The 14,775-nt window shown below is 40.5% G+C and overlaps 1 protein-coding gene across 1 annotated transcript in view; it reads right to left on the bottom strand.

Annotated features, from left to right (window-relative positions):
- The window catches only part of cacna2d4a (calcium channel, voltage-dependent, alpha 2/delta subunit 4a), a 709,103-nt gene that overhangs the window by 389,801 nt on the left and 304,527 nt on the right, over positions 1-14,775 (bottom strand). The window contains exons 21-25 of the mRNA XM_041215640.1: positions 14,018-14,089; positions 11,021-11,082; positions 8,653-8,720; positions 5,124-5,169; positions 2,025-2,122 (exon numbers count right to left, since the gene is read on the bottom strand). Of these exons, the coding sequence (XP_041071574.1) occupies positions 2,025-2,122; positions 5,124-5,169; positions 8,653-8,720; positions 11,021-11,082; positions 14,018-14,089 (346 nt within the window). The remainder of the gene's footprint in view (positions 1-2,024; positions 2,123-5,123; positions 5,170-8,652; positions 8,721-11,020; positions 11,083-14,017; positions 14,090-14,775) is intronic.

Below are 14,775 nucleotides of genomic sequence, written 5' to 3'. Positions count from 1 at the left end.
GGCTACAAGAGCAGGTCAGGGCCTAGGAATCATGTGGTGAATAGCACACCATCCAGGACAAAGCAGCCCACTTGATTGGCACCCCTTCCACAAACATTCACTCTACACACAGTGGCAGCAGTGTGTACCATCTACAAGATGCATTGCAGAAACTCACCAGAGCTCCTTAAGACAGCACTTCCAAACCCACGACCGTTACCATCTAGAAGGACAAGGGCAGTAGATGCATGGGAACACCACCACCTGGAAGTTCCCCTCCAAGCCATTCACCATCCTGACTTGGAAATATATCACTGTTCCTCCACTGTTGCTGGGTCAAAATGCTGGAACTTTCTCCCTAACAGCACTGTGGTTGTACCTATACCACAGGGACTGTAGCAGTTCCAGAAGGCAGCTCATCACCACCTTCTCAAGGGCAATTTGTGATAGGCAATAAAAGCTGGCCTAGCCAGCAATGCCCACATGCCATAAATGAATGAAAAAATCCCACATCCTTTTCCTTTCTCTCTATACTTCCTAAATGATGAATATCCTTGATTAGCCCAGTCTCGGTCACCCTGTAACCATGTCTCTGTAATGGCAATTAAATCATACCAATTTACCTCTAGTTGCACCTCTAAGTCATCTATCTTGTTGTGAAAGCTGCGTGCATTCAGATAGAGTGCACTTAACTTTGTCTTTTTAACATTATTCTGCATTCTGATCTTACTTATTGCTTGCCTTGACTTTGTCTGCCTTCTAATTTTGCTTACTACTTTTCTACTTTCTGTTACCAGCTTTGCTTCCCTCTAATCTGAGCTCCCTATCAGGTTCCCATCCCACAGCTAACCTAGTTTAAACCCTCTCCAACAGCTCTAGCTAATCTCCCTGTGAGGATGTTAGTCCCGGTCCTGCTAAGGTGCAACCTCTTGTAGAGGCCCAACCTGCCACAGAGCTGGTCCCGATGCCTCAGAAATCTGATGCCCTCCCTCCTACATCAATTCTCCAGCCACATGTCTAATGACTCAATCCTGCTATTCCTGTGCCCACTAGCATGTGGCACTGGGAGTAATCCTGAGATTACTGCTTTTGAGGTCCTGCTTTTTAATTTCTTTGCTAACTCCCTAAAATCTACTTTCAGGACCTCATCCCTCTTCTTAGCTACCTTGCTGGTACCAATATGGATCATGACCACTGGCTCTTAAAAAAAAATCACCCTCCTCCAGAAGAAGGTCTTGCAGCTGCTCTGTGACATTCTTGATCCTGGCATGAGGGAGGCAACATACCATCCTGGAGTCATGTCTACAGCGACATAAACACTTGTCTGTTCCCCTAACTAATGAGTCTCCTATCACTATTGCTCTTCCACTTTTCTTTCTTGTCTCCTGTGCAGCTGAGCCACCTGTGGTGCCATGGCTTTGGCTCTTGCTGTACTCCTCTGAGGATCCAATGCTGAAACCAGTATCCAAAGGGGAAAACCAGTTAGTGAGAGAGATTGACTCAGGGGACCCCTGCACTACCTGTCTGGTTCTTTTAGACTGCCTGCTTGCTCCTAACCTGCAGTGTAACCACATACCTAAACATACTATCCACATCATTCTCAGTCTTGTAGATGCACCACAGTGACTCCAGCCACTGCTCAAGTTCCAAAATCTGGAACTCAAGTTCTGCAGTTGGTGGAATTGTGTGTCCAAGACTTACATTTGTCTAGGACACATGGTGTGTCCATGACTTCCCACATGGCACAGAATGCACATTCCAATAATCGAGCTGCCCTGTCATACCTTAGCTTTGAAAACTATTTATTATAAGTAGAATAAGTACAAGAACTTACCCATTACTCACCAATCAGCTTCTTCCCTGAATCAAAGTAAGAACTAAATACTGGAGGCTGAAAAAGGTAGAGAAAGAAGCACCTCCTTTCCCTCTTCACTGAACTCCCTCACTCACCAAACTCCCTCACTCACCAAACTTCCAGTTGCTCAACCTGTCAAGTCGCACTCTGTAAATAAATAGGTTCAAGTTACAGATAATATTGTACTCACATTCTAGATCTGGATCCTCTCCAGAAAGGTAACGAATTACAGCCTCTTTTTGCGATAGTTTGCGATGGGCTGGATCAATGTCGGTTACACAATAAATCCTGCCAGGAATGGTTAAGCAAAGACCCCATCAGTTACAGCTACAATTTTCACTAAAGTATGAGATTTTAAATCTGTCAGGTCCCAAAAATATATTACAGCATCAGATAACTTCAAATACAACATCTCACCAAGAAATGGATATATAAAATAATAATTCTATTATAACTAGTTGTTTTAAATGCTGGGCAGTATTGAATATAACATGCTATAATTAGCCATGATACATTGGTAGCATTCATGCCTTTGATTAGAAAGTCATGGTTCAAAGCCCATGCTGTGACTTGGGCTGGTTCTGCAATGTATTTTTCTAAGAAACTGTCCCGAATAAACTCTATAAACTCAACCTGAAAGCTACCATTGCCAATTTGATGTTTTCAATCTATGTGAAGATTAAAGTAATCCGTGATTATTGCATTAACTTCCTTACAAGCCCCCATTGTTCCTTGACTTATGCTCTGCCTATTACTTTTAAGGGGCCTGTCGACTACACACAGGAGTCATTTAATTCCCTTGCTATGACTTATTTTAACTCAAAATCATCGTATCTTGATCTTCCAAGCAAGGATCATTTCTCACTACTATACTGATCCATTCACAGAGATACCCCACCTCCTTTTCCTTCCTGCTTCTCTTTCCAAAATGTCAAATACCCTTGAATGTTCAGTTCCCAGTGTTACAAGGCTATGCCCCTTTAATTTTGAAAATATGACTTTTCAACTTTCAACTGACTGGAAATTTGTAATTTGAACTGAAACACAGCAAACTGCTTAAAAATGCAAGGCCACATTCCAAGATGAAGGTGAGAAACCTTAGGGGAGCATGAAGAGAGAAAAATTTTCTATAATCCAGACATCCATCAAAACTCATAATTGTCTAAGTAAGTGACATTAAAAATGCAAAGTACTGGATATTGAAACAATGGCTGCCACAGACAGACACACTCAAAACTCTGAAATACACAATAGGTGAAGTATTTCAAGGCATTGTTGCCAACCACTAGAGAGAGGTTGCAAGTGACAGAGGTGGCGTCAAGAAAGTCTGCAGCAAAGGAAACAAGCTGAGGGCTACTCTCCCTCCATTTTGGAATTTGAGTGTCACCTGGTTTGAGAAGCTAACTCTACCGGAAACCTACCAGCGAAGGGAGATCTCATAATAATTGCAAAATCCTTTCCATCTGACCATATCCAAGAAACCAGCTAACCTAAATCAGCCATACCATTTAAAATCTATGCCTCAAGGACAAACAAAGAACACTTAACCATATATTCTTTTATCTTTTGCCAGAAGTAAGGGACTCCAACTCCCCTGCTTTCTGATACCTATATGTATGTGTGTCTGTGTCTGTGTGTGTGTGTGTGTGTGTGTGTGTGTGTGTGTGGACCCTAATGGCTGCACAAGGGCCAAATGTTTGACATCGCATTTTTATTATTTTTCTCAGGTTTAGTAATTAATAAATTTGCTCTTTCTTTAACTCATGGAGGCCTTGTTTTATTGGCTCCTTATTGCTCACAGCTTAAATAGTTAAATACATTCTGATCTTGTGAAAAAGAAACTTAAACCTTTGTTTTAACCAACTGAGCAGGTTGAATAGAGAGGGCTACTTTGCCGCTTCTTACTTGGTCATAACACCAGCTTTGTCCACTTACAACCATGTCTCTGTAATGGCTATCAGACCATACCTAATTTTGTGGCACCAGCTCATATATCTTCTTACGTATATAGTGCATATGCATATAAGAGTCATTAGATTTCCCTTTTTACCATTTTTCCAACCTTATTTGCTGTTGCATTTTTATGTATGCCCACTTCTCCCTCACCAATCTTTGAGCCATGATCTCTGATCTTAGTGACTTTGTGCCAATTTGCTCATGGCTCAGGTCTGTTCTCAGGAATGTTTTCCTCTCCCCTAATCTCAGACATGAAAGATTTTACAACAATCCCATCAAACGCAAGACCTGGATTATGAGGCCAGTGCTGTTTTTTTATTTATTCTGCCATGGGATTTGGGCATTATTGGCAAGGCCAGCATTTGTTGTCCAGCCCTAATTGCCCTGCTAAGCTATTGCAGCAGGAAGTTAAGAGTCAGTCACTTTGCTATGGATCTGGAGTCACATGTAGGCCAGGGTGAGGATCCCTAAAGGGGCATTAGTGAACCAGATGGGCATTTATGACAAATCAATGATAGTCTCATGGTCACTATTTCTGACAAGCTTTATATTCCAGATTTTATTAATTGAACTTAAATTCCACTAGCTGCCATGGTGAGATTTGAACCCAAGCCCCCATGGGCCTCTGGATTACTACTTCAGCAACATTGCCACTACACCACCATTTCTTTGCTGTTGGATCTATAAGGCTATCCAGACTGTTCAGATAATGTTACTTTTTTATTACTGAATAAAAGTGCACCAAAAGCTACTTTGAATTATTGTCTGCAAGATATTAAACCCCAAGTTAATTAAGCAATTAATTAAATAGCTTAATATTTCAACCAATTAGCACAGTTGATAACATTATCACCTCTCAGACAGAATGTTGTGATTTCAAGTCACGCTAGGGACTTGATCATTGACATTCCACTAAGGGAGTCCTGTACTGCTGGAAGTACTACTTTTCCAACGAACCATTAGATTATGGCCCTGACTCCTCTCTCAGGGTCGATGTAAAAGATCCCATGGCATTATTTTGAAGAAAAGGAACATTCTCCCTGGTGTCCTGATCAATATTTTCCCCTCAATCAACACTTAAAAAATATTGATCTGACCATTATCATATTGCATTATATGGGTCCTTGTGTGTAAATTGGCTGCTGTATTACCTACATTACAATCAAATGTTTCAGGAAATTCCGAGCTTCTGAAAGATGCTCTATAAATGCAAATCTCTCTTTCTTTTTCTACTGAGAACATGTGTACCGATCACAAATAAACAATGGAATGGCAGCCTGCTTGGCTGAAGCCTCATGCTGGGTCTTACACCATGTAGTCAATATCATCTTACCATTCATTTGCAATTGTCAAGTCAGGCTGGACTATGTCATGCAACCCTGAAATTTAAAATAAAAATTAATTAGTGATTCAAAATTACTCCATGTTATTTTTTTTTAAAAGGACCATACTCCCAACTTTATAGGGGGACAATTGAGAGTACAGAGTCATAATTATGTAGACGTTATAAACTACACCAAATCAAAGATTACAGGTAGACTAATGGGAACTGATGTCTTCCCTTCACCATACACCCATCTGCTGCTGATAGCCTTCTTTGGAGTAGATGGAAACTCCAAATAGAGTCTCCTGGTAACTGTACGAAAGGTCAAGACTTGGGATACTCAAAACTTGGCCTAATTCCCAGCCCAATTCCCTGATCATACACTGTACTCCAGCTAGACTTATAGTGGAAGTGTTCAGCCCTTGCCTGCCCCACTAAACTATAAAATAACATTTATCATTTTGACAAGAAACAGACCTTCAGAAATTCAGAGAAGATCAATTCGGAAAAACAAGATGAACTTGAGCGAAAAATATACAAGAGCTAGCTCAATGGTTTCAATAAAATAATGTAGGTAGCTAGTTTATTTGAAGAAGGTGAGGGAACAGAAATGGAGAAAGATTAAGTGATCCATTTAGAAATTTGACATTATCAAAAATAAGCACAGATTATTTGAAAGATTAAGAAAGAGCCTTCAGAAAGATGTAAGACTTCAGTTCAACTAATGAAACAGTCAAACAATGGTCACAACAGCTAACTCTAGAAGGGCAAGAAATGTTTTAGAGCAGGTACATGATTACAGGATCTTAGCCAAAAGAAACAGAAAGACAAATGATGAACAAGAAAAGGAGCACTAAGGCGATGTTGTATCCTAGATGCTGAAAATAGGAGCTGGTATTGCAACAAAAGCTAAAATCAATTCACCAGTGACAAAGAAATAATTTGCTCCCAGATTAAGTAAAAATTGCATTAGGTCAAATTGGTAGAAGTTTTTTTTAAATTAATTTAGTGATTTAGGGGCCAAATTTTCGAGGACAAGAGGATGGGAAATGGTCAGATCTCTGATTGGGGAGTGGGGGTGGGAGGCTGCAATTTGGAATGGAACCTGGTTCCATTTAGATTCTGCTGCCCAAGGTTCCACCATGTGTGAGAAACACTAAAATGCCCATTGAGTAGAGCAGGCAATTCTTCCTGACACAGAGTAAATCTATTGCAGGATATGACATCCACACATGATCTAATTTATATTGTCTATGCGATGGAAAGGATATGGCGTCACAAGCTCAGTTCACAGTCAAATAGCATGTTGATATTATGATAGTCTGGTTCAACCTATTACAGTAATTGAGGAGGGGAACTGAACTGATGGTAAGTGTAAGGTGTTTTTTGGGGTAAGGAAGGCAATAGTTTTGGTCTTCCCGATGCTTATCAAGTTAAAAGTGCTGCTCATCCATGACTGGATATCAAAAAGCAGTTTGACAACAGTTGGAGGGGTTAAGAAAGATTATGAGGTCAGCGAACACGTGGAAGCTGATACAATGTTCCATGCTCCATGTCTGCAGCTGATTCATCAAAAGGTAATGAATCAATGAGAAAGAGGAAGGAGCCAAGGATAGATCTTTGGAGGACTCTGAAAATAATAGTATGAGAGTAAGAAGAGAAACTATTGCTGAAGATGCTCTGGCTTTGTTTCTTTGGGGGCATTGGGTGGATATGAAAGGAACTGAACAATAACAGCTCTAATGAGCTGGACAACAGAGAAAGATGTTAAAAGAGGATAACCATGATTCAAACACTGAATTGCGGAAAGATTGGCATTGGTTTAGCAGGTGAGAAGAACAATGATATTGTTCTAAAGTCCCTATTAACATCTGTCTCAATTCAAATAAGCTGACCTAGGATGAGGCAACAAGGCCTATAAAGCATCAGTCTAAGCATTCAGTTTGGATGCAAAAATTGGCATAATGGCCTCTGCTGTGAGAGACTACAATGCAGATGGCTCTTGAGCTGCATACTTTTGTGGGATATAGAATTCTCAACCCAATCTGAGATGTTTTGAAAGCTCCTAGGCACTTCCGCTAGTGGTTATGATGACCTCAAGCTTGGAAATCGACCAGCATATCTGCCTGTTCTCAGGGAAAGATGGGATTTAGCTCTCTGCTAATATGCTTCCTGGTTCTTCCACTACACTCTCAACTGCTCTTGTTCACTTGTACTTTGTATATCACCAGTATGCTGTCTTCTAACTTACTACATAAATCTCCAGGGGTTGATGGTGCTGGTGCTAGTGAGATGCCAGATGAACAGCTGGAAGGGATCCACCAATCAATCCTCTCTCTGCCATGCATGTAAAGTCAGGAACTTGGTATGCTTAATAGCGCTGCCTTGGGTAAGTTGCATAGTGCCGCAGATGCTTGTCGGCTTATATGTCAGTGCTTGCAAGTGTATCATCGATAGATTTTGCAGCAAGTTTATTTGCCATAAAAGCCTGTTTCCCTATTCCTGGCCTGCTTTGGGAACTGCTGTCTTCTTAGTTGCAGAAATCACTCCTCAAATGGAATGAACTTGTGAACTGCAGTAGGTCACTCCTGCAATTGTAGTGAACAAGTCATATTCTGTGTCTATGCCACTTTTGAAGGTGACTACCATCAGGGTTGCAAGAAAGACATATGTAGCATGAAGGACATTTAATGGAAAGGATGACAGCAATGTTTCATAGGCATTCATAGACATTCAATCTCAGGGCTAGAGTCCCGGGTTCTATATCTTATTGACTTCAAAAGACTTACCAATTTGTTGAGAAAGAACACTTAAAATATTCTTCCTATTAAATAAACAGCATCTGTCATACAACATAACAAACTATCAAAACCGATGGAATTAGGCATTTGGAACACCACCTTTTCATTCCACCTAGCTGAGTTCAGCTCCAGCCCTGACTGATGGGGTGAAAGCTTCCATTATCTACCACCTGCACCTAAGGTAGTCCCTAATCTTTGTTCCATTCTGCTTACACAACTTTCACCTATGGCCCCAGGTAGTTGCTTGTGCATGGCAACAACCACACCTCGAGGTGCTGCAGACTAAACTAGGTAAGGATAAGTCATGATTTTGTGACGCCCATCTCCTCAGTGTAGGAGGAACGTTGTGGAAAATTTTGCAGACCTTTCTATCTCTCTGGGCACGATAGCAAGGCTTTGTGGTAAGTTCAGCTCTTTGGTATGGATGCATCATTAATGTAGGCCTTCATCTCCATATGTCTCAAATTTGTCTAGCCACTGCATTCAGATGTGGGAGGCAGAGAGAGTAGCCAAATTTACTGAAATCAATCTCATAAGTCGGTACCATTCATCCCATGTTTTTCATATTCCATACGTAAATAAACATTATAAGAGCTCACTTTACTGTGCTGAATACAGCATTGAGTTATTTATTCAATGTACTGTTTTTCAGGATCATGACATCTGTTATAGGTCTCTGAATGCTAATGGTGCAAGATCTAATGTTAATTCACTATAATCAAGCAGTACATTCCCACCTTCTTCCACAGATATATTTCCAACAAATAGAGATTCACCATGTCCTCTCGTAAGAACAATACACAGACTGAAAAGAAAAGAATTAAATTATAAAAATGATTGTATAAATATAGATATAAATATTCAACCAAATCTATCAATACCTTTATTATGAGCTGTATATGTTTCTGTTTGTACTCAGGGTATGCAGAAGATACCTTAAAATAAATCACTGGCTGCAAAAGTCTGCTAGTTCACTTTGTAGTGAAAACGGTCTTGTGGTGTAGTGGTAGCATCCCCACTTCAGGGACAGAAGCTCTAGATTCAAGTCCCTCTTCAGGACTTGATGGTCATGGAAAGTATGTTCCTAATGTGGCTAAACAGGTTGATTACCAGTCTATAAATCCTACCAATATGCTTGATGGCAGGACAGTTTCCTGGTGATCCACAGTACTTTGCCAAGCATAATCATGGACCAATCCCTCTTAGGGCATGGTAACTGAAGGAGGAGGAGTGACAATAGAGAAAGCTGGAAACTCAGCATCTGTGGAGAAAACAAATTCTGCGTTGATAAGGGGCCTAATGCAAACATCAACGTTTCTGTTTGCTCCACAAATACTGTCCACCCTGTTAGCATTCTCTGGGGTTGATATCAGCTGTTCTTCCAGGTAGCAAATGGGCAACAGCAGGCAGGCTGCTCGGCAAGGAACATTTCAAATCAACCAGCCTTTCTTTCAGATTTCCAGCATTGGTAGCTTTTTGCTTCTCCTCATTCTGGTGCCTGGACAACAACAACAACAACCATAATTTGTATTTATGCGGTGCCTTTAATGCAACGAAATGTCCAAGGTGCTTCACAGGAGCATTATAAGACAAAATGTGACAGTAAGCCACTTAAGGAGATTTTGGGTCAGATGACCAGAGCTTAGTCAAAGAGATAGATTTTAAGGACTGTCTTAAAGGAGGAAAGTGAGGTAGAGAGGATCAGAGGTGCAGGGAAGGAATTTCAGAGCTCATGGCAAAGGGAATTGAAGGCATGGTGGAAATAGATGAGTTTAGTAGAATACACAGTTACCAGGAGCTATGCAGAAAAAAAGGGCAGAAACTCATCACAAAGTCTATGCCCACAATCTGTGCTCCTTTGGGAAAGAATGTACACTCTGTAGGCAAACAGCTTCCACAGGGATAAATTTTTTAGTAGCTTTAGTTATAGACTCTTAAGCACAGCGATGGGCTTCTACACATCAGAATTTCAGCTGCCTAAAACAAATTACTTATTACTTTGCAAATGCTGATATACTTATGAACTCTCTGTCTTTGACGTTGCCTTGGGATTCTGAGCATTCCTTGCAGAAGCCATTCTGGGTATGTGCCTATAACCATGGAAATGAGGCAGTGGGGTATTCCCATCTTACTGACCTCATTTCTTTTCTCAGTGTGATAAAATGTTGATTTTGAGCAACCTTCAATAAAGCTGGACTGGCATTAGGCCTTAATTGTGCAGAAGTTCCTTATATCAGGAGAGAATGAAAGGACAGGGCAGCAAGAAAGACTTGATTAGAGACTTCCCATCACCTCCTTACCCCAAGATCCAATTCCCTCCTCATTGCCCCTCCCACCACTACCCCACCCTCCCGTTTCCCTTTGACAACTATCAGCCAGCTCTTACCCGCTGCAGATAATTGACATTCAGAATATGGGGCCAGGCTTCACAGTTTTCTTTCCAGATCCCAATTGTTGAAAACCAAAGCTCACTGGTGAAAGATGGCACTAGTGGTAAGGGCCTTGAATTTTTTAAATGGAGGGACACAGCATATAGAGAGCTTCTCTCCCGCCATTTCAACCCAATCGCCTACCTCTTGGTTTAGGCTGAGGCCATTAATAAACATTTGGTTTGATATCTTTGGGACTTTTTTGACCCAGTAACCTGGCTTACCACCTCTTCAGGTGTTCCCATTGCTGCACTGATACAATTTTCCCCAGTGAGTTCCCTCTTGATGAAAAGACACCTGCCAGGAGTAGATCATCTATGTCAGTTCAACAGGTCAGGAGTATGGGGTTTGCAGCAGTACTGAAAAGTGGGAAAGACATCACTATGTCTTCTTAAAATAGTGCCTCAATGGCTCACCACCTTAGTCAGTGATTATTTTCATTACTTTAGCCAGTTTATGCTAAAAATGCAACTTTATTTATAAACTGAAAATATGTTAGCGATGCCAGGACAGAGATACAGTGCAAGTAACTTCCTCGTTTATTCTTTACTTCAGATTGGTTCACCCAAATGAATAAATATTATTTTCCACAGATTACCTAGTGTGTGTACTTTGTTATCATAAGTTACCTTTTCTAGAAATTAACACAAACATAAAGGGGGAAGAAGAATGTCACCTGAAAGGCGTGTCATCGATGTGAGTGTAGAAATAGTCATTGGTTAGAAACAAGACACGTTTCTGCAAGTGCAAAAACAAAAAAAAGATTCAAAATCAGTACTAATTAAATATTGTAGCAGAGAACTGAAGGTACACATTCATATTATACATGGTAACATATACAGAAAGTTTTGCATAACAGCATTCACAATATGCAGGTACCTTGACGTGTGTGTCAACAATGTGATCCCCTTATCCTTGCCTAGCTAATGTAAAAAATCAGTGATGTTTGCAACTAAAGCAACAACATCACACACTCTGGTGAAATAAGTCCTGTCAATCCTGACCACAACTTGCACATGTTCTGTTAACCAACTAGTGACAATCCTCCTTGCAGTTGAGGTAAATGGTGTCATTTTGGCATTGAAGTAACACCAACTTTCCATGCACATGCAATGGGACTTTGGAACTGCACTAACCTGATATGCCAACACTGGGGTATTCTAGGCAGCAATAGCTAAAGTGGCTATGGTACTGGATTGGGAATCTACTGGTTGTGAGTTCAATCCTACCATGGACGATTGTGAAATTTAATTTAATCAATGTGCTAATTTGTACACATGCACAAGAAAATGGAAATGAAAGCAGTCAATTGTTGTTAAACCCACCTAGTTCACCAGTGTCTTCAGGGAAGAGAACCAGCCATCCTACCTAGATTGACCTACACATGACTCCAGTCCCACACTCTGTGAGTGACTCTCCTCAGATCAACCAAGAACAGCAATTTTCACAATTTTGGCCAGGTAAATTTCAGTGGTACTCTGAATACACTGTCACTCCAGATTTAGGTAAATGATGTTCATCCCTGTGGGAGAGAATGTACACTCCATACTGGGTTAGGAAAACATTTGTAAGTGTAGATTCCTTAGCAGCTCCAGTTAGGCGCTATTAAACATGGTGATGAGTTTCCAGATACACAGCTGATTATAAAAAAAATCTATTCTGCATATGCTGGTATGGTGTTGTAAGATCCAAAGCAACAAATGGATAATGGATTAACAGTCAAACCATTCCAGGCCCAGGCCCAGACCCACAATCCTGTCCTTTTTCATTCACACTGCTTGGATGCTGGATTCTGCTCTTACAATTTATAATTGCACTTGACTGCCTCATTCAAGGACATTGAATGACATTGAGATTGATGACTGCAGAGTACCAGCAACAGACCTGTATAAATAGGTAATTTAATGTAATGATCCCTTCTCATGCATTGCATGTCAAAGTAACTTCTACCAATCCCAACCAAATATCAAAATCAATCAGCTGATTCAGTTACAATTTGGTGACAGTTACTTCATACCCCACACAATGTCACAAATGTTAGAAGATACCCTCTGTAACTAAGAGCCAGTTGTCTCAACCTCTACTGATAATCCATCTCCAGCAATTGCTCTGTTATAGCATCAATTTTTAAGCTCCTAAAGCTCCACTATCAAACAGCAGGGAGACAGCTCATATATTAACATGATACCATTAACATATCCCTAAAGGTGGAAAAAAACTTTGGATACCTGAGGATATTAGAAAGCTCTATTCTGCTGCAATCACTATGGTGGCAGTCAATTATTCTTGATTCTAAGCATAAATTACTAAACGGCAGAATACTGAAGCAGTTTCTAGTCCTGGTGCCTGATAAAGTGATAGCCAGTGTGTGTCTGTAGTTCACAATCATAGCTGGGGTTGCTAAATCATAAAGTGGGCAAAGGGGTGGGAAACTAAATGAAGAGGCTGCCTCACCAACTTGGCAGTTACAGAAAAACATTAGTAGAGGTCTGAGAGCAAGACATTAAGATGGCCTGCCAGCCATAAATGATATGTGATCCAAGGGATCAGAAAGGTTCAGGAAAAAAGTACATAAACATAAAAAAGATGGAGTGTGTTAAAAGTTGTCATGTCAGTGATAATAATCCATCGTGGGATAAGAAAAGGGATAAGAAATTGGATTTTAACCCTTTAGCTCTTGATTGAACCACATTTTAGATAATATTGAAATTATGCTTGCATAGCTTGCTGCAACTGCTAATTATTAATAACAGAATTTCACAGCATTAGGACCAGTAACTGATGTGCTACTACAGTATTTACAGTCCTATAGTAGCTTGAAGGAGACATGTGTGCAAATCCAATAGACAACCAATAGACAAGAAGAACATGCAACTGCAAAGAGATCTGCAGGAAGAACAATGTCCAATTTCCTGTCATTGGAGTGAATCTTTTGTTGGGAGAGATGAAGGAAAAAAAGGCAGGATTGTTTGGTACAGGGAGAAAGGACCATCTAGTGCCATGCTGAGGGCATGGCAGAGGAAGGTAGCTGAAGCTAGTAGGTGCCACCGCCACAAGCCCCATGATCAGCAATACAATAAAGAAAGAAGTTTACTGGCTTGACCAAGATGGAAAAGCTAAGTGTGCAATCCACTTCACTGAAGAATTCAATGGTAATACCTTGACCATTATTCATTTGCAATAATCCATATTGTTATGCTGCTAGTTTTGATGTAGTGGAGTACCCATGCTCACTACATAGTTTGCACACTAAGTGGAGTGCCAACTAGAGTCAATTTCTTCCCAAACTTGCCCCTTTTGCACTGATTTTCAGATATGCAGGGATTGAATATCCAGGTCTGGGCCTTCAGTGCATGAGATCATTAGCAGTTGATGATAGGTTTGTACCTCATTTTCCTCACAAGATGATCTTTTAATCTCAGCTGTGCTGTGGTTGGGTAAGGACAAGGCTTGCACTTACCCGCGAGTTGGGAGAGAAATAATTCACCCTTAATTAATGTATGTTCTGAAATATCCTTGTATGGAATTGTGAACTGCCAGGGCAGATTGACAGAAATGAACAAAATAAAGCATAAACTAAACCTTATCTGGTGAACAGAAGTGCACTAATTATTGTTTCTAAAAGGTGAAAAGCATTGAGTATAACACACATAGAACATGACAAATATCTTACCCCTTCATCAACTGGTACTTTCACATTCATTGAAATTGTCCCAGTCTCACCGTTCACCATAGCTGTTCTGAGCTACACATGGGAAAAAAAACTTGGTCAAGTGTAATACTTGCAGAGTGTAATACAGAGCCAACCTGTAAATATTACACAAGGAATGGTTGTAATGCAGTTTATATAAAATTTGCCTGTTGTGAGTGGTTTGTGTGGTTTTAAATAGCATTACCTCAGAGTGGAAGGAGTGCCCTAAGTAAAATTATTTTACGGTGCTAGCTGGAATCTCTTGTGATTCATGAAGGCCACAGAAATACACAGCAAATGTTATGCTAGACTTGAGAGAATACTGCAATCTCTGCAAACAACAGAGCACCAATCTGCTGTTTCCAAATATTCATGAGAAAAGCGTTGAAGATGCATGCTTCTGTGAATATTTTGTGAATAGAATCGCATCTATTTGATTCTTAAATGGACTGCACAGTGACTAATAATGCTGACATTTCTGACTCTGGAAGATGCAAAAACAACCTCGTTGCCCAAAGAGGTATGTACTTGCTACAAAGGTGCACTAAATCCTAAAACAAAAGCAAAATCCTGGGGATGCTTTACATCTGAAGCAAAACAGAAAATGCTGGAAATACTCAGCACATCAGGCAGCAAATGTCAGGCGAGAAATGGAGGTATATTGCAGGTTGATGAACTTTCACCATTGGCGGGGAGGGTTGGAAGGGTGAAGGTGGCACAAACAAGATGAATGCAGTCTT

Source organism: Carcharodon carcharias, chromosome 21, assembly GCF_017639515.1.
Source record: "Carcharodon carcharias isolate sCarCar2 chromosome 21, sCarCar2.pri, whole genome shotgun sequence".
NCBI classification, from domain to species: domain Eukaryota; kingdom Metazoa; phylum Chordata; class Chondrichthyes; order Lamniformes; family Lamnidae; genus Carcharodon; species Carcharodon carcharias.
The sequence above is the reverse complement of the archived record's forward strand: the minus strand, read 5'-3'. Positions and strand labels throughout refer to the sequence as shown.